The sequence below is a fragment of the Seriola aureovittata genome, chromosome 3 (assembly GCF_021018895.1).
Source record: "Seriola aureovittata isolate HTS-2021-v1 ecotype China chromosome 3, ASM2101889v1, whole genome shotgun sequence".
Lineage (NCBI taxonomy): Eukaryota > Metazoa > Chordata > Actinopteri > Carangiformes > Carangidae > Seriola > Seriola aureovittata.
Window position 1 is genome coordinate 20,131,732 of NC_079366.1, and position 21,261 is coordinate 20,152,992.

A 21,261-nucleotide genomic window follows, 5' to 3' on the forward strand; every position below is an offset into this window, starting at 1 on the left:
AACTGCATGCTTGCCTTTGATAGGCTACTATTGCCAAAGGGCTTTGATTATGCCGTGCACAAAATCCTATTCATTCTGTGTGAGTCAGCTACCAGGACAGTTTTGACAAATCTTGCTGAAGTTAGTAGAGGACAAGAAAATATTTCATGCTCAAGTGACCAGCAGTAAAAGTTTACAGCTCTAAAGGATAGGTGAGTTTTTATTTTCCCTCCCCCTATTCATTGACCCATCTCCTGTAGCTAGTTTCTGTAAACATATGCTGTTGGTGGTCATGATCATTTTTCAAACAGCAGATTATTATGATATTTTTTCTGTTTTACTATCGTATTTCACACTAAGTGCATTATATGGAATCTGTTATAAATCTGAATCATGTGAAGTTTTATCTTTGGTGTGAATTCATTCAAAAGAGTACACCTCTGTCTTTGAGCAGGTCAAGAGTAGCCACACCCTGAGTGACATGATGTCATATAAGCTCCCTCAGGGCAAAACAATTAATACTGCCATGCTGACGGCTCACAGGAGATAACGCTGTTTACTGATTTGCATATTTGTTGAGTATGTGATTGTTCAGTATTTGTTTTTACCAAGTCTACTTGGTTACGCAATACTGCTCACACTGACATCTGCTATGTTGTAGTACAGTTAAACTGTTCCTGTTTGACAGGAACAGTTAAATTCTTAGGTTTTTCTTAATTATAGACATAGATGATGATGGTGATGATGATACTGATAAAGTAATGTGACATACAGTGATGTGTTGATGACTACCTGACATATAGTTGGGACCCGTATGTGTGTATCTAGTCTGATAGGAGTTAAACAGGTGTCCTATGAACACACCGCACAGTGATCTGAAACCACAATGGGAGCCTTCATTACCCGTGCTTCAATGGGGAGGAAATGCATCCATTCATTGTTCTGGTGAGAACTCACAGTATCTGGTTGCTACGACCAGAAATCATTGTGGCACCGTGCGTGTCGATGAATTTCCCGTCTAACTAGATGTGACATCATATGAGTGTCAATTTATGGGTTATTTCCTCATAAATGGAAACAAAGACTTAGGCACGGCTTATTCCATTTCTCAACACATATGAGTGTTTAAATGTCCTGAAATAGAATTGTGACATGAAACTTTCAGAATATCAGTACAATGCATGTGCATATAGAAATTGTATGTTTTAGATTTTTATTCATTCATTTCACGTTTCACAGACTTACTGAATCCAGTTCAGTACATTATAAATCATTTGATTTAGAAATTCATTTATTAAATACTGCTTGAACAGAACACTGTATTGCCAAGTGTGATTTACAGCACCCAGGGCATTTACATAAATACTTCCCTGTCAGCACTGTGAATATCTCTGAGAGGGTTCACATTCATTTTACTTTGAGGATTCCTGTTTTAAAAAGAACAAAATCAAAAGTAGCTGGTGGCCATCACTCTGTCCACAAAGCTTTGAGGGAAAGTGATGAGATGCACTTTCTCTGCCCCGAGGGGAAATGATGATCTAAAGGGAGAAGCATAGCACAGCAGCAGAGAGGTGTGGCCACATAGCTCTCATGACAGGTAGACACAGGGAGGAGCTACATTACCTGTGCAGAGCAGGCAGTCAGTGCATAGTGAACAGTACACCTGTTGCACTTCCCAGGCTCTTTCTTTCTCTGTTTCTCTCCCTTTTCCTGCCCCTCTCTCTTTTCCCCCTCTTTTCTCCGTCTCTGGTCTGAAAGCACAAGGTGGCCGACGGCCTCACCATGGATCCCAAGGAGGCCAGCGGGAGTGAGAAGGAGAAGGAAAAAGAGAAGGAGAAAGTAATAAAGAGGAGGAACCGGCCTGTGTTCTTGCGTTACCTGGAGAGGAGAAAGACGGACACTATTGTGGCTGATGACACGGCCAAAGGTGACATCAACCTGGGGACCCTGGTGAGGAGGAGTCAGTCTGACAAGACGGAGTACAGCGCCAAACTAAAAGGTACATCAGCTAATGATCTCCCCAGGGGTCAAAACTATAGCAACAGTCTACACACATGTGAGCCAACACTCAGTTTGAAACATCTCTCAACTCTTTACACTGCAAACTTGTTGCATGACACACTGACTAGGTGAACTTTTAGACAAATATGTCCACTATATGGACACTGATGGACTGTAAGAACAGCATCTATGGCTTGAGGGCAAAAATTCAACACACACACACTCATATAGTATACACTGCTCTAGAGCTCTGGGTACTGGGCACCTGTTGTGTTACTATGTGTTGAGCAGGAGATACTCCCAGAGGGATGAAGCCACATATGCAAACTGTTCTCCAAACTCAGGCACAGAGGAGTGGCTTTAGAGGTGTTCCAGACCAGCTCGTAAACAAGACCTCGACACCAGAGATGTGTGAGGAAGGACATTATATATTTATATACTTACACGTATATTTTTCTTCAAGTTTAGTCAGAGAGGTTCACGATATTTCAGGCACTTGGTCTTACAGTTCTGTTTACATTGATTATAAAATTCAACTAAAGAACTGTAGTGATTGGCCTGTAAAGTAAGAACTAGTTGGGAAAAGGAAAATGGGTTAATATCATAGATGCAGCTTTATGTTGCCTCATCATAACAGCTGACACAGTCATTTCACACATTTCCACGTTGCAGAGAAACTGGCTTCACCTGTCCTTACAGTGCTGTCAGTGACTGGGAATGCTGCACTTCAGGCAAAATGGCTGACATGATAGTGTCAGCGGGGGTTAGTATAAAAGATTAGCTAAAGTATGTAGGCTTTCCTGTATCACTTGTTCCTGGGTTTCCTTTCCTGTGAACAATACACATTAAATGCCAAAATGACTTGTGTCACCTTGTTCAAAATAGGAAAGTACTAGCAGCGTACTTCTTACTTGGCGTTGCACTGATAAGATATGGTAGCTTTCACACATACTTGCCTTATCAGCAGCTGCCCTGTTTACCTGAAATACAGACACTCTCTACTTCTTTGCACATTCTGTTTTCTCAACCAGCCTGCATCATGACAGACAAGGTAGTCAAAAAAACACTGGGTTGTTTTGAGTAAACCAATCAACCACCCTCTTTGACTTCAGCGTCACACCTGACAAGCAGATATTTACAGTGGCATTACCATTGCAAATATTGACAGAATAATGACTTCACTTAAAAAGGGCTAAATGCTCAACTAAATGTCTCATATTTGATCACTTCTAACCTTTGTACTGATTTAGAAAATCTGGATGGAGAAGCCAAATGAAAATGAGTGTCCCTCCCTCCCTTCACTTTCTGTCAAAGTGCCCATAATAAGCAAAGCACTCAGCCGTGACTTTTCTAGTGATGGTGCCCAAGTGGCCGGCAGCAAAAGTCTACGCCTGTAAAAGACAGTTTCAGGCATGAGTGTGTTTTTATTTTCCCTTTCGCTATTCACTGATCCGGCTCCTGCAGCTCCTGAGAAAATAAACTTCTTTTTATTTTGTCTGAACAAAAAAGTTTTTAAATATTGTTTCTTGTAGCATTTTCTTCTTTTGATAATTTTTTCTCCTTTTTGGCTGAAAAATATGCTGTTAGTATTCTCATCAACAGCAGCTTATTATAATAATGTTTTTTCTGTTATACTAATATATTTCACACTAAGTGTATTATATGGGATCTGTTGTAAATCTGAATTATCTGAACTACAGTTGAAACAATCATGTTGATCATGTTGATCTCTTGATCATAGACTGACTGATGTCGATTATGAAGCAAACTAGTCAACCATTCTGCTGAAAAGTGAGGATTTGCTGTTCTGGCAAATTGTGATGGGACTATTACTATTTCAAAATTTTATAGACCAAATAATGACTTAAGAAAAGGATTGGCAGATCAATCATTAATTTCAAAAAATCATTCATTGGAGTCCTAATCTGAAGCCGACGTGAGTGGCCTCACAGCTGACAAACAGTATTACGTATTTACAGTGGTATTACCATTGCAAATATTGACAGAACGATGACTTCACTGAAAGAGGAAACATGTGAGCTGCTGCTCCACAGTCAGCTCTCATGTGCTTGTCAGACAGGTTGGTCGAGCCACAGACCCATGGCAACGTGATATCAGTGTGTCTAATCATTTACAGTAATATAACTAAATATAATAGTTCTGGCAATGGTTTACCAGCACAAAACTCACATATAGGGACAGTAATAAATAATATACAAATATCCCTTTGTATTTATCGACTAAACGTGCATGGAACAAGTTACTTTGTTGTGGGTTGATACTGTTTGAGGACTGACTTTTACTTTGTTTGTGTCTGTGTGCGTGTGTGTGCGTGTGTGTGCGTGTGTGTGCGTGTGTGTGCGTGTGTGTGCGTGTGTGTGCGTGTGTGTGCGTGTGTGAGTGTGTGTCTGCAGCCCAGGTATTACTCATATTGTGGAGGCCTGAATCTGTTTACATAGTCACATTATTGGGACATGTCTTCCTTATGGTGACAAAGAGCAAGTCCTTATAATGTAAATCATTAGGGTGAAGACATGTCTTAAGGTTAAAGTAAGGTTAAGTTTAGGTTAAGGTTAGAAATAGACAGGGTGTAGTTATGGTTAAGGTTAGAGCAAGTCTCCAGGAAATGAATGTAGGTCAATGTGATGTCCTTTGAAGGCATGACATGCCTGGTTGTGGGTATGTCTGTGTGTGTGTGTGTGTGTGTGTGTGTGTGTGTGTGTGTGTGTGTGTTTAGCATTAAACCTTTCATGGCATTTTTTAGTCATTTTTATAGTCATATATGGTATCAGTCAGTATGATATACGGTTACAAGCTTAATGATAATTGTCCAAATTTCCCATTACTGAATATCTTTTTTAGTAGATCTTCAGGCTTTGTTCAATTTCAGCAAATTTCCAAAATATATTCTCAGTGATAAAAATCCAGTTGTGAACTTTGCTGTGTGGCAAAGTCTTAACGTGTCATTCTTCTTGCTGGCGATACATGATACACCATGCCTTGTATTCTGTTCAGTCTGTCTGCTGGATCCTTTTCAATGGGCTGAACACTGAAAAGCCCTGTATCCACTTTCATGGGAACTCCTGTGCCGGCAACCATACCTCACCAAACATAATGCTGCATGGCGAAAGGATAAGTCAGCGCAGTCTGAGATCTGCTGCTGAGTTGTAGTAGGCTAGAGTACATTTTATTCAATTTTTTTGTCACACTGCGAACGTGTCCGTGTGGAAGAATCTTTTCAAGGCCAGTTTTGAATGAGATTTCATAGAAGATTTCAAGGTGCTTTTAAAAGAATCTGTTTGACATTTCTCTTACTAACAATTTGTACTGTGGCAAGAAAATGTTTGAGTAAAAAAGTGATGAAGTGTGAAAAGAGTTGAAATCAGATTAAAAATATAATACATGTCCAGCAAGCCATCAAGATACCTCACCTGATCTCTCATTGGGGAGACTTTTCTCACTGGTGGAAGTTTTCAGAGATTCTGGGGCGATTCTTTTCACGCTGAAAGCCCATGTAGATATATGGCACTTGATGATACTGTTGAAACATGAATGTGATACTTTTTTTTATATAACATTTCCACTAGTAAAACAGTGTCTCTGATACTTTTACTAGAAATTAAGAAATATTTTTAAAAAGGGATTCACTCCAAAGCTTCATTGGACTCATACAAAGGGATGAGACTGTCATTTTCTGGAGATAATATCAGACACAAGTTCATTTATAATGATTACAAATGACTGCACAGCTACGTTCAGTCTTATGACAATCGATCTCACACTGTTTACTAATCATGTTTTTATTGTATAACAGCCCAACAATGTGAATTCACACATACACATTATAGATTTCACCTGTTGAATTGTCTTTGGTCATTAAGAAAAGATTGAAACAAAAGAAGGAAGGAAAGTTAAGCAACTTTATTTCATACACTGACTGTACAAAATGCAACCATCAAGATACAAAGGAATGATATGAAAAATGAACACTGCTCAACAATGCAAGGCTTATAATATGTAATAATATAATGTGGTCATTTTGTCCATGTATCAGAAAAATGTTGTAAAGCTGTAACAGTAACCAGACTGTGATCAGACCTCTGGTGCAGTCAGCCACCACAATTGCATGACCACAATCTGTGCGATGTTTGTATTCATAAGAAAGTGCATAACCTCTTCTACTCAGCCTCAGCAAAAGTTTCATTATCTGCACCTTGTCACATTCCTATTCCTGTACAAAACAAAAGACTCTTTGGAAATGAAATGATAAAGAAACAGAAGCTACAGCTGCAATACTTGTTTTTCATTGATAGTGCAACTTCCTTGCTTACTTGCCTAAAAAATTAGATCTGTTGTAAACCCAGAATCAAAGAGAACTCATACAAATACCATGTGTAAATGGTCTAATCATGATCCACATAGTTAATACGTGTAGTATTCCTGTGCAATTGGTGCCTTGGGTGCAGATAACCATACTGTAAGGAAGGTCTTCATAACATTGGTAATATAAGTGGCATACAAGACTAAGTTGATATTCTTGTGGTCAAATCTTATTCATGTGCGTATGTGTGTAAAATGATTAAAGATGAAGTGGATGCATTTTGTTGACACATGCATTCATGACTGTGTGCGTGTCTTTTCTATGCATCAGTGTCAGAATGCATTTATCCTTGCATATGTAGGTGTGTGTTTATCACTGCCTGCCACAACACACACACACACACACACACACACACACACACACACACACACACACACACACTCCCAGTCTGAGCAGATGGAATGCCTGAGCATGCCGTAGCATTACATCAGCGGCACGATTTGCTCTGTAACCTGACACAGGCCTCGCAGCCTTCTGTCACCCTTCCTCCACCCCACCCCCCTCTCTCTCCCTCTCTCTCTGTTCATCTCTCTCTCTCCCCCCAGAGGAGGAAGTGGTGCATGGTGTCGATTAGGCAGCAAGGAAGCATCCCTCTTCCCTGAACAGACAGTCCTGCCTGCCTGTCTGCCATGCAAAGCACAGAGCAGCCACAGACTGATTAGGAAGCGGAGCAATAAAAAAAAAAAAAAAAAAGAGCAGTGAGCCTGACTGGCATGTTAAGTGAGGCCTTTTGGCGTTCGAGTCAAAATAATTAGATCACCGTGAAATACTGATGGCTGCTCAGGCGTCAAGCGGATGTGTTAGAAGAGATATATGTTTTTCTAAGCAGACACAGCCCACAGGGCCGGGGTGTTTACCGCCATCTGAGCCACAATTGGCATGAAATGCTGGCGAAAACATAAAAGTTTCTTGAATTTGCAGATCTACACCAAAATGTAGGTGTACTCACATCATCATTAGCTTTGCGTGACCTTGTTTGACGTCTGATGAACTCATTAAGGCTGCCAGGTGCTGTGATTGCTACATTAGAATACACCTCTAAACAGACCGAAAACAACAACAACAACAGCAACAACAAAAAAAACCTGCTCATCTTCATTTATTTTATAATAATGCTGTGATGCCATTTTTTCCTCTCAGAGAAAATGACACCACATGACCTGTCCACACCCCCGTCTCCAGCCGTGGACCCAGAGGAGGTCCGCTTGAGGAAGATGAACCGCAGGGCAAAGGTGATCCAGGAGCTGGTGCAGACTGAAAAGGACTACCTCACCGACCTGGAGCTGTGCATCAGAGAGGTGGTCCAGCCTTTACGAAACATGCAGGTAGATGTTTTCTTTGCTCAGATAAGACTCAAATTTGTACAACTCAGCATTAATTCTCAGCTAGCTTAGAGTAAGATGATGTTCAAAGTGTCACTTGTTTATTTGGTACATCTTATACACTATTTCTAACATTAACCTCAATTCTGACAGTAACCTCTATACACTTAACTTCTGTACATCGTTTTTCAGAAAAACATGAGAATTGAATTAAACTTTAGGGACATTTTACTAACACAGAAGGAGTCATGAATCAATGCTGAAAAATCCACATAAAGATGACCTAAAAGGATAATCAATATTAACCACAGTTAATTTTTTACAGTTAGATTAATTTGACATTTGGACGTAAAATGTAGCTACTACTCGCATATTGTGAGTCATTTTTTATAATTTCATTTGGTTACAGTGGGGCAAACCCATATTTTACACTGTAGTGTCCTCATCTTGTGTTAGGTTGTGGATATCGATCGGCTGTTCACCAACATGGAGACAGTGTGTGAGGTGTCTGCGGCACTCCTTCACAGACTGCATGAGGCCATGGCTGACCCAGATCTAGAAGCGGTCGTCATAGGTAACGCCGTTTTGACTCTTGTCTGGTTTAATTTCTTGTTGACTTTTGTTGCTCTGGATAATGTTAGACCAAAGATCTCATGTCCCATATATCACTGTATTTGAAGGAGACGTATTCATCCAGGCGAAAGCAGCTTTAGAAGATGTATATAAGATTTACTGTTACCACCATGATGATGCCAACATGTCACTCAAATCCTATGAGAAAGAGGAAGAGATAAAGCAACATTTCACTACATGTGTATTAGCACTGAAGTAAGTCACGTCACTTCCTCCAATCACATCATTTAAAACTTAACTTCCCCGATATTCTACATGTTATGATTTTTACTGATTATTATCTTTGATGGTGACTGTATTTCTTTGTCTTTGTACTTACAGGAAAATCTACGACCAAGAGTGAGTATCCTACAATGAAAAATTGATGGTGACATTTAAAAGATATTGAAATTCATACTGAATACTCAATCAAATACAGATCATGATTGTTGTGTTGCTCCAGCAGTTTTGCTCCTGTTTTGTTGTTTTTGTTTTCTTTCCTGAATCTCTGTTCTGTAGGCCGTAACAGTTCATGCAGATCACTGTTTACTATCTAATATGCTTATTTACACAGAGGAAAACCTAACTTGCTGGACATGGGTTCACTGCTCATCAAACCTGTCCAGAGGATCATGAAGTACCCGTTGCTGCTTAGGGAGCTGTGGCAGGCCACGCCTGAAGACCATCCTGACTATCGGCCACTGCAGGAGGCGTTCACTACTGCCAAGATCATAAATGTGAACATCAATGAGTTCAAGAGGCGCAAAGATATAGGTGAGGTGTCTTTTTTAATGAATTATTTTGCAACCTGTGATGTTTAATAATCACCAATGAAATGATATAGGTTGTGCTGCTAAATCATCTGCTATCCTGACCTAATACCACGTCTTTTCAACTTTGGCCTCATATTTTCATCTATTCTCAGTTATGAAGTATAAGAGGTTGGAAGATGAAGGCACACTGAGGGGAAAACTAAACAAGTTAAACATACATTCCATCCGTAAGAAAGGCGACAGGTTTGCTGGTTACCTCAAGATCCTCACTGGAGTTGAACCACAGGTAAAATACTAAAAGTTTTTATTTTTTATTTTTATGGTTCACTCCACAATCACTTTAACCGCAATTAAAAGACGTAAATGGAATAAAAAGGTACCAAGCTTGTGGACTTGACAGTTAAAATGAAATTAAGAATTGCTGCTTTTATATAGCCCCCCTTTTGGCATTTGCAAGTGCAGACATTTAAGGAAAGACAAAGACATAATTGACACTATTTTTCTATTATAGGTGAGAGATGAAGTATTTGATCGAGAGGAGAAACTGTTCAGGAGTCTGGAGAAGGCTGTGAGGCAGCTGGTCAAGAATGTTCACTGTTACCTGCAGCACACTCAGGTAGGTGTATGTTAGCAAATCATCTCCCATTGCAAAAATGAACATGTTTAATGCTGTTTCAATGTAAATCTTCTGTCAACTTTCTTCATTTTTTTTTTTTAATGCATCTTCTGCAGGAGATGGTGTCTGTAGCTGTCCAGAGTGTGCAGGACATGGAGAATATTGTCAAGGATCCAAACAAAAATGGGATAAACGGCTCATTGCACAATAATGGCAATGACCCCTATAAGCACTTTGTAAGTGTGGCTTTTGTTGTACTTCACAACAAAAATGTCGTACTATCCAGCTTACCCATGCCCCCCCCCCCCCCCCCCCCCCCCACCACCACCACCACACACACACACACACACACACACCTGAATCCTCTGTATCTGGGCCTGTCCTTGCTTCGCTCTCCTGTTCCTACATGACCTTCCATTCACCCACCAACTGTGACTCATCTGTCACTTTGCCCATAGCTGCCTGTCTTCTGTCCGTTTTATTAATCCTTTTCCTCTGTGCCTCTAACCTTTCTAGTAGATCCCGCAGTCACTCTGCCACCTTCCCTTTCCCACTCTCTTCTCTCTGTGGATTGCACTGTTGCCAATTCTGATATAACTGCACCTTTGAATAAGACTCTTTGTGTAGCAGCTCTTCACTGCAGCAGTTCAGCACTGCTCCCAAGCAAAGTCTGTAATGACCTTTACAAAATAACTGTATTCACAAATGCACATAGAGGAAAAGCAACAGACTTATTTTGTATGAAAGGGTTCCATTGTGTGTGCTACAATCAAAACATGACAAGTTGTAACTGATAGATGGTTTCATCAGAAGTAGAGCCTTTTCACCAAATGGACAAATCTTTTTCTCGGTGCAGTACTACCCCATTCCATGCTCCTAACTCATATTGTAAGCTGAACAACATCAGTACTTTTTGTTTGTCTGCATGCAAATTAAGCTGTAGCAGCTCTCTTGTTGTTATGTATTCAAGGTTAATGTTAAAGCAAACTTTACTGTCTCCCCTTGGAGAAAAATGTTGTGAAATAGAGTATGCAGCGGCGCATACTAAAAACAAGACATTGCATACTTACTACAAAAAAATCTTTTAATATCACAGAAATACACTAAAAGTACCTGTTTACATCTACAGAATATATAATAGAGAATACATAATGAAAAGAGGCAGACTACTGCTGTGAATCGCTATTCATCTTCTGCTATCTCATTGACTTCTTCCTCCAGAAAGACAGTATGGAGCGCCTGGTCCTCGCTCCCCTCTCCTCCCTGCAGGGCATGTTCACAGCCCCGCAGAAGCTCATCCAGAAGCGTTATGACAAATTGCTGGATTACTGCAGTCGCCTGGAGCGCTCTTCCTCCTTTTCATCCTCATCCTCCTCAGCCACCACCTCTTCTTCCGCTCCCTCACTGGTGTCAGAGGACCCGCCTGGTCCTGCCAGGAGAGACTATGAGGCTATCAATGCCTTGCTAGTGGAGGAGTTGCAGAGGTTCAACATGGCCGCCTATACTATCCTGACCAACTGTGTGGTGTATCTTGTTGCCCTACTCAGAGAGCTGATGGATAGAATACTACTCCGTGCTCCATCCATGCAGCAGCTACCAGTGAGGATCCTCGCACACATTATTAGACGCATTTCACATTTTGGCCTATTTGATACTGAAACTTAACTGTGTTATGTTTGCTTTTCCAGGTTCCATTGTCAAACATTGCTGAGGTGCAAAACAGCATCATGGATGAGCTCAATAATCTGGCTTTTGTTAAAGATAATGCACAGAAGCTGATGGAGCGCAAAGTCAGCTTTGAGAGACGAGACAAGAAAACAACGGTAAGAAAGTGGATATAATCTAGAGTAGATTACGTGTCATTCTGTCATGCAATCCGCACCATTTAGATTCCTGATCAGTTGAGTAAGCATCCGTGAACTCCACATTAACCCCAGGTTAAAACAAAACCAACGCATATTCCTGACTCTTTTAGAAATTAATTAATCTATTTCCAAGTCATAAATGAGCAGCTACAAGTCTTATCAAAGGCAGACACAGAGAACAGCTCTTGGCTGTGATTATCTCAGGCACTTGGCAACCTAAAGCTCCACCAGGTATCAGTCCCCTGAGATTTGCATATCCATGTGTGTGTAGGTTTGCACATATGCCTACAAATCTGTACATACTATATGCGTGTGTTTGTACCTTTACATGTAAATAGATCTACCTGAAACTCCTACCCCCAGGATCTTATTACCTTTCGCCCTCCCTAGAATACTCTTGAACACTTGTAACCAACAACATGCTAGCAGGTGCACACACACTATATACTCACTTCATATATTTACACCCCTTTGCGCCGTGCTGTCCTCCAGATGCTGGAGGTGCAGCATCAAACTGAGGAGCAGCGTGCCTGGCTGTTGGCAGAATACCCACTGAGCCGTCTGTACCAGCTGAAGAGGAAGTGTAATGGCTGCCAGGAGCAGGACCTCAGCCTGCTGGAGGGAGAGCTGGTGGCCCTGCTGGAGGATACAGACCCATTAGGCAGCAGCAGCCGCTGGCTGGTTCACGCTGGAGGCAAGTGTGTTTATGTGTGTGTGCATGCACAAGGACAAAGACCCTTGAGGCAGAGGTAGCTCTTGGCGCATATTCTTAATAAGACATACAAGGTGAATTAAGTTATCACACTAAATCATCTGCAGGCATGGTCGGTATAGGTCTCCTTTAAAACACATTCCTCTGTGAATACACCTGCATCTATTAGATGACTGAGGCTCTGTAGACACACCAAACTTTAAACTTTACTTTCTGACTCTGACAAGTCAGCGCACAAGAATCAGTCCCAGGAGCCCCTGTGATGTCATGGTTGCTGGTACCTCTTCTCCTGCCTCTGGAGATGGTTGCCTCAAAACAGGGCCAACTCCATTGCTTGTCTCTATCTCCCCTCTATGTCTTGCAAGAAGCACCTGAGATCCCAACGTCTTGTTTGGAACAAACTGCTGTGCGTTGTAAGCAGTGTTACTTAGAGTTCAAAGCCATTCCCTTTGGGTATTCAGAAACAAGGATGGAGAGATGCTGCTTGCGTGCCTCTCTGTACTCTGCAATAACAAGTTCTTTTTTTATGAGCGCTAGAAAAAAAAAAAGGTGTGTGTATGTTTCTTGGTATAAAGTACATTCTTCACAGTCTTGTCTTTTCCTTTGGGATTACAAGCATTCCCAGGAAGTTGTTGTTCATCCCTCTGTTGATATCAACACTATGAATATGCTTGCCTCATATTTACACACTCCTCAGGTCGCTCACTGTAACTGGATTTCAGATTGTGTAAGCAAATACTCTAGCTTATGCTTACAGCATAAATGTGAGAAATGCAGTGCCACATATTAAACACGCATTTATCCTCTCGGCAACAAAGGAAAATGTCAGCAGTTATGTCAGTGTTGGACATGTAAAGGGTCAGTTCACTCAAATTGCAGAAGACCGTGTTCTCACTAGTAATATTTAGCCATGGAGATTTTGAAACGCAATGCTTAAAGAACTGAAAAAAATATATATTTGAAGACAGCAATATACTTGTTTCTTGTTGTGGACATTGTCTAGTATTCATCCCCATTTTATTGTGGTGGAGGCAGAAATCTCAAAGATGGATATCTGGGAATAATAGAACTATCTGCATGGTTAGCTACCACTGCCACTACTTTGTAATTTGGGTGAACCAGCCCTTTAAAAGTGAAGAAGTCAGGCATCCTGACAGAGTGTCACTGTGTATCACTGTTAGGGACACAAGGCTACGTCTATTCCACATTCCTGAAGCAGTACAACCCTCTGAGGGACTCCCAGCGGGCAGGCCAGATGGCCAAAGAGCAGCAACGGCAGCAGCCACCTGCCATGGTGGACGACGACTTCGACGACATCAGCCTGTTCGTGTCAGGCAGTGGCAGCAGCAGTCTGCGCAGCTTCAACCTCAACACCACCGACAGCAGCTCGACCCTCTCCGGTCTACAGGGGGAGCCGGAGAGCCCGGAAGACCTGGAGGACACAGTGGACACAGAGGCTCAGCAGGTGTGTGTGTGTGTGTGTGTGTGTGTGTGTGTGTGTGTGTGTGTGTGTGTGTGTGTGGTCGCCTGCGTGTGTTTTGTTGACTGTTCCTGCACCATATGGATGTCACTTTAAGATATTACATCGCTCAACACTGGGGAGGATAAAAAAAAAAAAAATCTTGGTTCAGTTCAGTTTAATTTCCACCTTGAGAACAGTTAAGGTCAAAAAGATGTTGTAAAATTCAAAGCTGCAGAATGACTGTACATCAATCAAGTGTGTGTACAGGCAAATCCTGTCAATTTGAAATCCACCTTCTGAGAAAAACAACCCATAAACCAATTAAAATGACACAACGCTCAGTAAACCATGTAATTTTAACTGGGTTTCAGAGAGCCATGAGGGTATCCTCACAGAAGGACAGCTATAAAATATGAGTTATTAAAGTGGCAGTAAAACCGAGGTGTGCAGGTATATGGACCAGATCAGCAGAAGATATGCTACTGCAGAAGCACATTTGATAGTTTTATCGTGTCTCTGTCTAGCTTGCATTAAAATTAAATGGGTTAAATGACATCACGCGACCACAGTGATGTAACTCAAGCTTCATCATCCCTGGGCTTTGTCCTCCTTGTGGTCATGTCTTCATAAGCTATGACTTCCCAGTATGACTCTGATCTTCATCATGACATGACACAGTTATTGGTCTTAAAATATACAGTGCTGACCAGAGTCAGTAAATTGGAATAAAAAGTAGGATTAGTGGTAACACTCTCTCAGTAGGGAAAACAAATAAATAATGCCACCTGCTGGATTTACAGGAGAGTGCACTTCAACGTAGTTTCATGTCTTTCAATGTAAGATTTACACACCAACACTTAAAAAGTACCTTTGGTCAGTTCACTGCTTTCACAAAAAATACTGACTTACATTTGATTTATGTCTGTTTCCACAGTTTTATGCAGTCTATGCATTTCAAGCACGCTGTGACCAGGAGCTGACCTTGCAGGAACAACAGCATGTCCGCATCCTCCAGTTCTGTGACCTGGGAGGCAACAAGGAGTGGTGGTTAGCTGAGGCTAACGGACAAAAGGGATATGTCCCTGCCAACTACCTAGGCAGGATGTCCTATGCCTAAATAGAGGCTCTCTATTCAGGCATAGGATTTTCACAAAACCAATCAAATCCAGAAAATCAAACCCAGAACCAACCTGTGGCATTTTAAACAAAACTGCTTGCTCTTTAATACATTATATAAATAGTGCTGACTGTAAAACATGTTGCATTCCTGCTTGTGAATGTCAAAGGAGCAAATGATGGAGACAATCCCAGCTCACACAACCTGGACAGGTCGCCAGTCTATCACCGGGCCGACATAAAGAGACAAACATCCATCCTATGTGGCAAATTAGTGTCACCAATTAACCAACTAACCTGCATCTTTGGACGGTGGGACACACACAGACACAGGGACACCATACAGGGGGGCCCCAGCCAGCCAGCAAGTTCAAACTGACAGAGCCTTCTTGCTGTGAGGCGTCAGCGTTAACCACTGTACCACCATGCTGCCCTCAAAATGTATCACTAGATGTTATTATCAGATGTCTCATACCAAAAGTGTTGATGTTGAATCTTATTTGCCTTTAGAGGATCATAAGAGGAGAGTGCACCAATGGGACTTGACCAGTAATCTGATGAATGTGGATAATGATGGTGGGAAAACACAGGGCACTGTGCCAAGCACTTTTGTACTTCAGTGTTGTTGAGTTTATATTGATAATGAAGTAAATTTTTATATGTGAACTGATTTACAGATGAAGCAAATATTATATGTGAAATAATCTATAGATGAAGCAAAAGTTATATGTGAAATGATTTATACATGAAGTATACATTATGTTTTATGTGAATGTAAAATGAAGAAATCTATAATGTCATTTATATTTTAACAAATATGTGCTATATATACAGATCCTTTAATGATAACTATTGTGATCCATTCTCTTTGTGTGAAGCGGAACATAATGACTCACATTTAGGGACCCCACATGCTACAAAGTCAGTGATATGGTCAGTTTATAAGAAGAGGATATTTAATGACGTTTGTTGATCAAAAGTGACAGTCACTTTTTTCCAATGTTTAGATTTGTTAGGACAGAACGAGGCACACAAGAGTCCAGCAGCATTTACACAAAGTAAGATTCAAGTATTTGACTGGATGGTGTTAATCCATGTACAGATGCTCTTGTAATACAAACATAATGCTCTGGCACTAATTTCACACTGTTTAAGGGTTTATTTTCTACTCCCTCAGATCTCCTCCTCCTGCTCGTTTCTCTCCATCTCTGCTCATTTCTTCAGTTTCTTCTGTGCTGCTTTCTTCTTCACCAGTTGTAACCGTTTCATGGCGTTAAGCTGAGACTCCTGAGATGTCGGTGCTTTGTCCCCCGGTGCAGCCTTTGACCCATTCCCATTGTTTCCGTTACCTCCTCCATTATTGCCTCCGTTCCCTCCTGCACTTGCCTGGGAGCCGCTCGGGGAGCCGCCCCCCGATGAGCCAGAGCCTTTCCCTTGGTTTTCCCCACTCGATGAACGGTTCAATGGCTGCTTACCCAGAGTCAGGGGTGGCGGAGATTTCACAGGCACCTGGCTGGAGCCGTTTCCATTTCCTCCCCCGGGTACCTTTGCACCGCCAATTCCCGACTTGGCTCCAGCTAGCCCAGACAAGCCGACAGGTTTCTGGCCAGAGGGAGCTGTCAAGGTCTTGCTGCTGCCACTTGGGCCCGAGGAACCCAGTTTGGAGCTGGGAGGAAGAGAAGGGTTTGTCTTGGCGCCAAATGCAGCCCAGCCTGTAAGACCACTGCCCGAGGAGGAGGAGCTGCTACTGGTGGGATTGGCTGATGTTGTGGACGCCTGCATGAAATGAAAAACAGTCACCGCAATTATCACAGTGCAACACGAGCTTAACAGAAATTGTAACGAAGAAGACACCAATACTTCTGGAATTAAATTGTCAGTGTTCATCAAAGCTATTTATTTGATAAATCCTGTGCCCAACTACATATTTGCGTAAGATACGGAAATCAGCAGAGTTACCTGCGAGTCAGACAATGCCTCAACTTGCTTACTTGAGCAATACTTTTACTGGAAACAAACAGAACTGTCATTCCTATTGCGGCTGGTATTAACATAATCAAATCACTGACTAAAGGCTTAATATTTGCTGTCAAAATAACTTCATGGTGAACTCCAATAAGTAAATGTTCTCTGAAAAGTTTTACACCCTTTCCCTCTGGAGAAATGATACTGCAGCAGAAGTCAGTGGTCTGATCCTTGAAAATAAGTGCATACTTTCTGCTCATTTTCATCCTCCTCCTTCCTCATTTATGCAGTCTGCCTTTTAGAGCAGCTTTGCACATTGACAGCTATTGCTCTTCTCTCACTTGCTACCAGTCATAAAGATGGAGAACCCTAGTTTTTGCTCAACTTGAGGGTGACACACAATGTTAACAATTCACATCCCATTACTACACATTGTTGGCATCGATACCGTCTTGCATGCTTTTGAAGTCTCATACACTGTGATAGCCGTATTGTGTTAACACAGACCTTCACTTCTGTTCTTTTGAAGGCTTGGAAGGTGCTGGCTGTGTCAGGTTTGGATTTAAGCTCTGCCTTTTTCACCAGTGTGTCCTTTACAACAGGCGCTGACGACGCAGATGCAGGGGACGGCTTCTGTGCAGGTTTCTGTGCCTATTGGACAAATAAAAATTGTTTTAAACAAAAACAGCAGCTCCTAGTGACATGACTATGGACTCACCAGTCAGCTGGTCAGCGCTGATGTGCTATATAAAATAATTAATAATAATTTTCCTCACCATACGTTTCATTTGCCTGGTGCAGCGGGCACAATACCACACAAGCCGGGGGTCATTAACTTCTTTGTCTGTCACCTGGGGTTTGTGACAGTCCTGGTGATACAGATTATGGCACTCTTGGCATTCCACCAGCTGGTTTCCCATTGTGACTGTCATTTGTCTTAGGTTAAAAAAAAAAAAACACAAGAAGTGGAAAGGAACAGGTTATTAACTTTCCAGGCTTGAAGAAAGGTTTAGAAATATTAATAACTGCACGGGAATGTGTACTGATATCCTGGATACTCATGCAAAAATTCAAGTTTAATTTATTTACTTATAATTGACATGTACCTGCAAACCACACAGGCCAGGCCCATTTCCATGGCAAAGTCATCAGCGTTGGTCTCCTCGTTGTCGTTCATGTTTGACAGGAGGTCTTTGCTCGTCTGAACGGTAATCGGAGAAGAACGATTCTCCTGTTTCTCCAAGCGAGGCTTTTTCGGAGGGTCCACCTCACCCAAGTCAACCCTAACCTGTTTGCCAGTAAGACAGAAAGAGGTCAGTTTGACATCAAATCATAACATCGTCAAAATGTAGCTACCTTGTTCATTATTTTACAAGCAGTCCTTTATGGAATTATGCATGTGTGCATCTTGCACTTCAAGGAAGTCTCTGGGCACTACTCTCCTCATCGTGCAATCAGTTCTGACCTGAACTGTATGGATCTGCTTAGTCTTTCTTGCAGAGTGCAGCTTTGCAATATGATGCTGTAGGTCTAAAAGAAACTTGAAAACCAAGACATGAAAACATAGCATTTCCTCCGGTCATGTAGTTTTACATTTGATCATGACTTAACAACTTTAATAATTTATGCTGTACTACTTCAAACATGACTGGAACATAGCTGACAAAGAAATGCAAAGCAATAGTCAGGGCAGCCACTAACATATTTTGTGTGGTTTTGAATTTATTTTGGAATGTCTGTTTTCTCCTATAGGATGGTATTTGCCATTTGGCACACCTTTGCATGTAAAATCATGAAAATGAATGTCTTTCTGAGCACGAGACTAATTTTATTCTGATCAAAGAGATACAGAATTTATCTGGTACCTTCTCAGCGGGTCTCTTCTCTCCTTCTTTCTTGCTCTTTTCTGAGCTGGATTTGCTGCTGCCACTGCTGCTGCTGGAGGATGAAGAACTTGAAGAGGACTTGGAGTCCTGTTTACTTAAGCTCAGTTTTGACACAGACCCCTTGGACACCTCTATATCCTGAGAATACACAATGATAATACAGAGCACTTAGCAGTTAGTTGGATAATTACACACCAATTAAATTGAAAGAGAACATAACAATAATAAGGTGGGTACGTGACTAAATCCTTACTTTTTGTGAAGAGCGGTAAGATGAGTCACTTCCTCTTGAAAGGGACTCATCTAGTAAAGCTTTGAGTTTCTCCGCTGAATCTTTACTCTTAGAGTGCAGGTAACTCAGTCCCTTTAGGAAGATGGGATCCAACTCCAGACTGACAGGTCCAGCCATTGCTTAAACTGGAAATAATAAAATAATGTTAGCCTATTAGGCTTCAGTTACAACTTCCTCAAATACCAGCTGCAGCCATTCAAAGACAAATCTGGTTAAAAAAAGTTGCTTCTATTCTATAACATAAAAAGACAAAACAAGAATTGCAGCTGCCATATAGACATTGCAGTGTTAACACGAGACAAGGATACTCTTCTTTGAACAAAAAGTCTTAACAAGGCCTTAATCTCTACAGAGTTTTGGTACAGTCAATACAACACAGTGTAAACAAAAGCTTTCTTGTATCTGCATCCTCCTAGCTGGAATCACTTAGTTACTTAATGTGCGGTCTTAATGTCCATTTTCACTATCAGCTGTATTACTCTGGGCTGTTAACATTAAAGAAATAAACACTTTTCCTCTCCACATGAAACATTTAGGAGGACTTAAATATTCAGTGTTTCTCTCTCTCAGTGAAGCCTGGCCTCTTTTGCCACTCATACAATTGTTGTTTTTATATTGAGACATTTGCACTGATGACCGTAGCCATCAACAATAATTACATTAGATGACATAGTAATACAAAATAGAATGAGAGGAGAAGGGAGGAGAGAAAATAGGCCAAAGTAGTTGAGCATCAGCTGCAATAATCATTGGGTATAGTACATTATTTGCGAAGGTAGGATAGTCCTGTGGGTTAGGGCCCATATGTTATTACTGTCCTGATTCGGTCAGTTGGGTTAAATTTAAATAATTACGTACAATCAAACGTACGTAACGACTTAATTTGGTTGCTCTGGACCGTTGTTCGTCCGGACCCTCAGAGCATTGTACCAACGGCACAGTGGCTGAAGTTACCTTCCCGCTCAGCTGTCAGTTATAAAATCAAGTTCACAGATTATTAGTTTTAGTTTGGTTACATTACCTCACACTCTGCTTCTGGTAAAATACCTGTCCTTTAAACCGGTATGTTCGTTTTGGTGAACAAATGACGATTGAGCAACACTTCCTATAAAAGAAGCAGGCAGCCGGGACGCAGCCTTCGGCTTACAATTTGTGCAACCGTTAAATATGTCCGGAATGTACGCGCGCGGAACCCTTTTAATCTTTGTATTCAAGAGTCTTACATAAATTTCTGCATTCAAAATGCACGTATATCTGTATATATATTGCGCAATTAATGCAGCGTTCTAATGTACGCATTATATCCATTAACATTGATTCGTACGTTTTGATAGCAGACGGCTGATGGCGCTGTGGAGCCATCTTAGCTTTGGCACAGGGAAAGAAGAAGCCGCACTGCCCGAGGAAGCGTGTACCATAACAACGTGGTTTTATTGAAATTGCCAGTATTTTTATGCGCGTTTCTAAAGCTGCTGTGAGTATCTATTAATGTCATTTTAAACGTCGGATCCAAAATGGTATTATAGCTTACACATACTAGCTGCCATCCTTTAAAGGACACTCGGTCACATACCCAAAGCTAGTTGTTTGTTAACCTCGCTCTGTTTTTACTCCACGGTAGCAACATTTTTATAATGAAGCACACGGACGATAAGCAGCAGCATCCCTCCCTCTATTTAGGAGTTTGTTGCCAGAGTGAGGAACCTCGTCTTCCGCTGCACACCTCCATAGCCCTGTTTCTTCTGTCGTACTGCGAGTGCAAGTCTTTCAAAGTTTTTCTGGTCTCCAGCAAATCTACCAGTTTCCAGACACTGAAGAGTCAGCTGCCGGAGTCTGTGGATGTGTCTGACACTCAGCTGAAGGATCTGCCCCAGTTGGTGAAAGGTTGCCGTCTCCCAGCTGTTTTGGATGAGACGGGGCGGCTCTGCAGAGCTGGACTGGCAGTGGTCCTGAGACATATCATCAACAAGACCTTGGAGGCCGACCCTTCTAGAAATGATGTGCTGGCACTGCTGGGCTTTAAGAAGACCTGTCTGAAGGCCTGTGCAGAGGTCAGTGGAAAGCAGGAAAACCAATGCACTCAATATAGATAGAAAGTGCCTGAATGGTGTTTAGCATCAGCCACAGAGTGGTTTATTGTTAAAATGTACACTTTTTGACTTTTATTAAAGTCACAGGTGATGCAGAGAGTTTTGACTTCGCCTCTTAATGTGAACAATTTAACCAACTATAATGAACTTAATATTCAAAGAAACATGTTTCTCTGCTATGCAACTCCT

The 21,261-nt window shown here is 41.5% G+C and overlaps 3 protein-coding genes across 6 annotated transcripts in view; 2 read left to right on the forward strand and 1 right to left on the reverse strand.

The window, feature by feature from the left end:
• Positions 1-79: 79 nt before the first annotated feature.
• arhgef38 (Rho guanine nucleotide exchange factor (GEF) 38) lies at positions 80-15,983 on the forward strand. Of its 2 annotated transcripts, XM_056371593.1 has the most exons (14): positions 88-1,978; positions 7,502-7,686; positions 8,140-8,257; positions 8,364-8,511; positions 8,638-8,655; positions 8,870-9,069; positions 9,221-9,354; positions 9,580-9,684; positions 9,801-9,920; positions 10,906-11,283; positions 11,373-11,507; positions 12,042-12,243; positions 13,443-13,726; positions 14,658-15,983. In XM_056371593.1, the coding sequence occupies exons 1-14, from the start codon at positions 1,762-1,764 to the stop codon at positions 14,838-14,840; spliced, it is 2,427 nt and encodes an 808-aa protein (XP_056227568.1). In that variant the 5' UTR covers positions 88-1,761; the 3' UTR covers positions 14,841-15,983. The 2 variants fall into 2 exon arrangements, with proteins under 2 accessions (XP_056227569.1, XP_056227568.1); XM_056371594.1 differs by lacking the exons at positions 8,638-8,655; positions 8,870-9,069; positions 9,221-9,354; ... (5 more) ...; positions 13,443-13,726; positions 14,658-15,983 and having other exon boundaries at positions 80-1,978; positions 8,364-8,515.
• Positions 15,762-20,576, reverse strand: ints12 (integrator complex subunit 12). Of its 3 annotated transcripts, none has more exons than XM_056371597.1 (7): positions 20,556-20,576; positions 18,944-19,107; positions 18,670-18,828; positions 17,911-18,092; positions 17,581-17,740; positions 17,312-17,455; positions 15,762-16,615 (listed from the first exon to the last, which is right to left on the reverse strand). In XM_056371597.1, exons 2-7 carry the CDS (start codon positions 19,097-19,099, stop codon positions 16,052-16,054), a joined length of 1,365 nt encoding a protein of 454 aa, XP_056227572.1. In that variant the 5' UTR covers positions 19,100-19,107; positions 20,556-20,576; the 3' UTR covers positions 15,762-16,051. The 3 variants fall into 3 exon arrangements, with proteins under 3 accessions (XP_056227572.1, XP_056227571.1, XP_056227573.1); XM_056371596.1 differs by lacking the exon at positions 20,556-20,576 and adding an exon at positions 20,004-20,126; XM_056371598.1 differs by lacking the exons at positions 18,670-18,828; positions 18,944-19,107; positions 20,556-20,576 and adding an exon at positions 18,270-18,659.
• Positions 20,283-21,261, forward strand: part of gstcd (glutathione S-transferase, C-terminal domain containing) — a 47,560-nt gene continuing 46,581 nt past the window's right edge. The window contains exon 1 of the mRNA XM_056371595.1: positions 20,283-21,033. Within this exon, the coding sequence (XP_056227570.1) occupies positions 20,617-21,033 (417 nt within the window). The 5' untranslated portion in view covers positions 20,283-20,616. The remainder of the gene's footprint in view (positions 21,034-21,261) is intronic.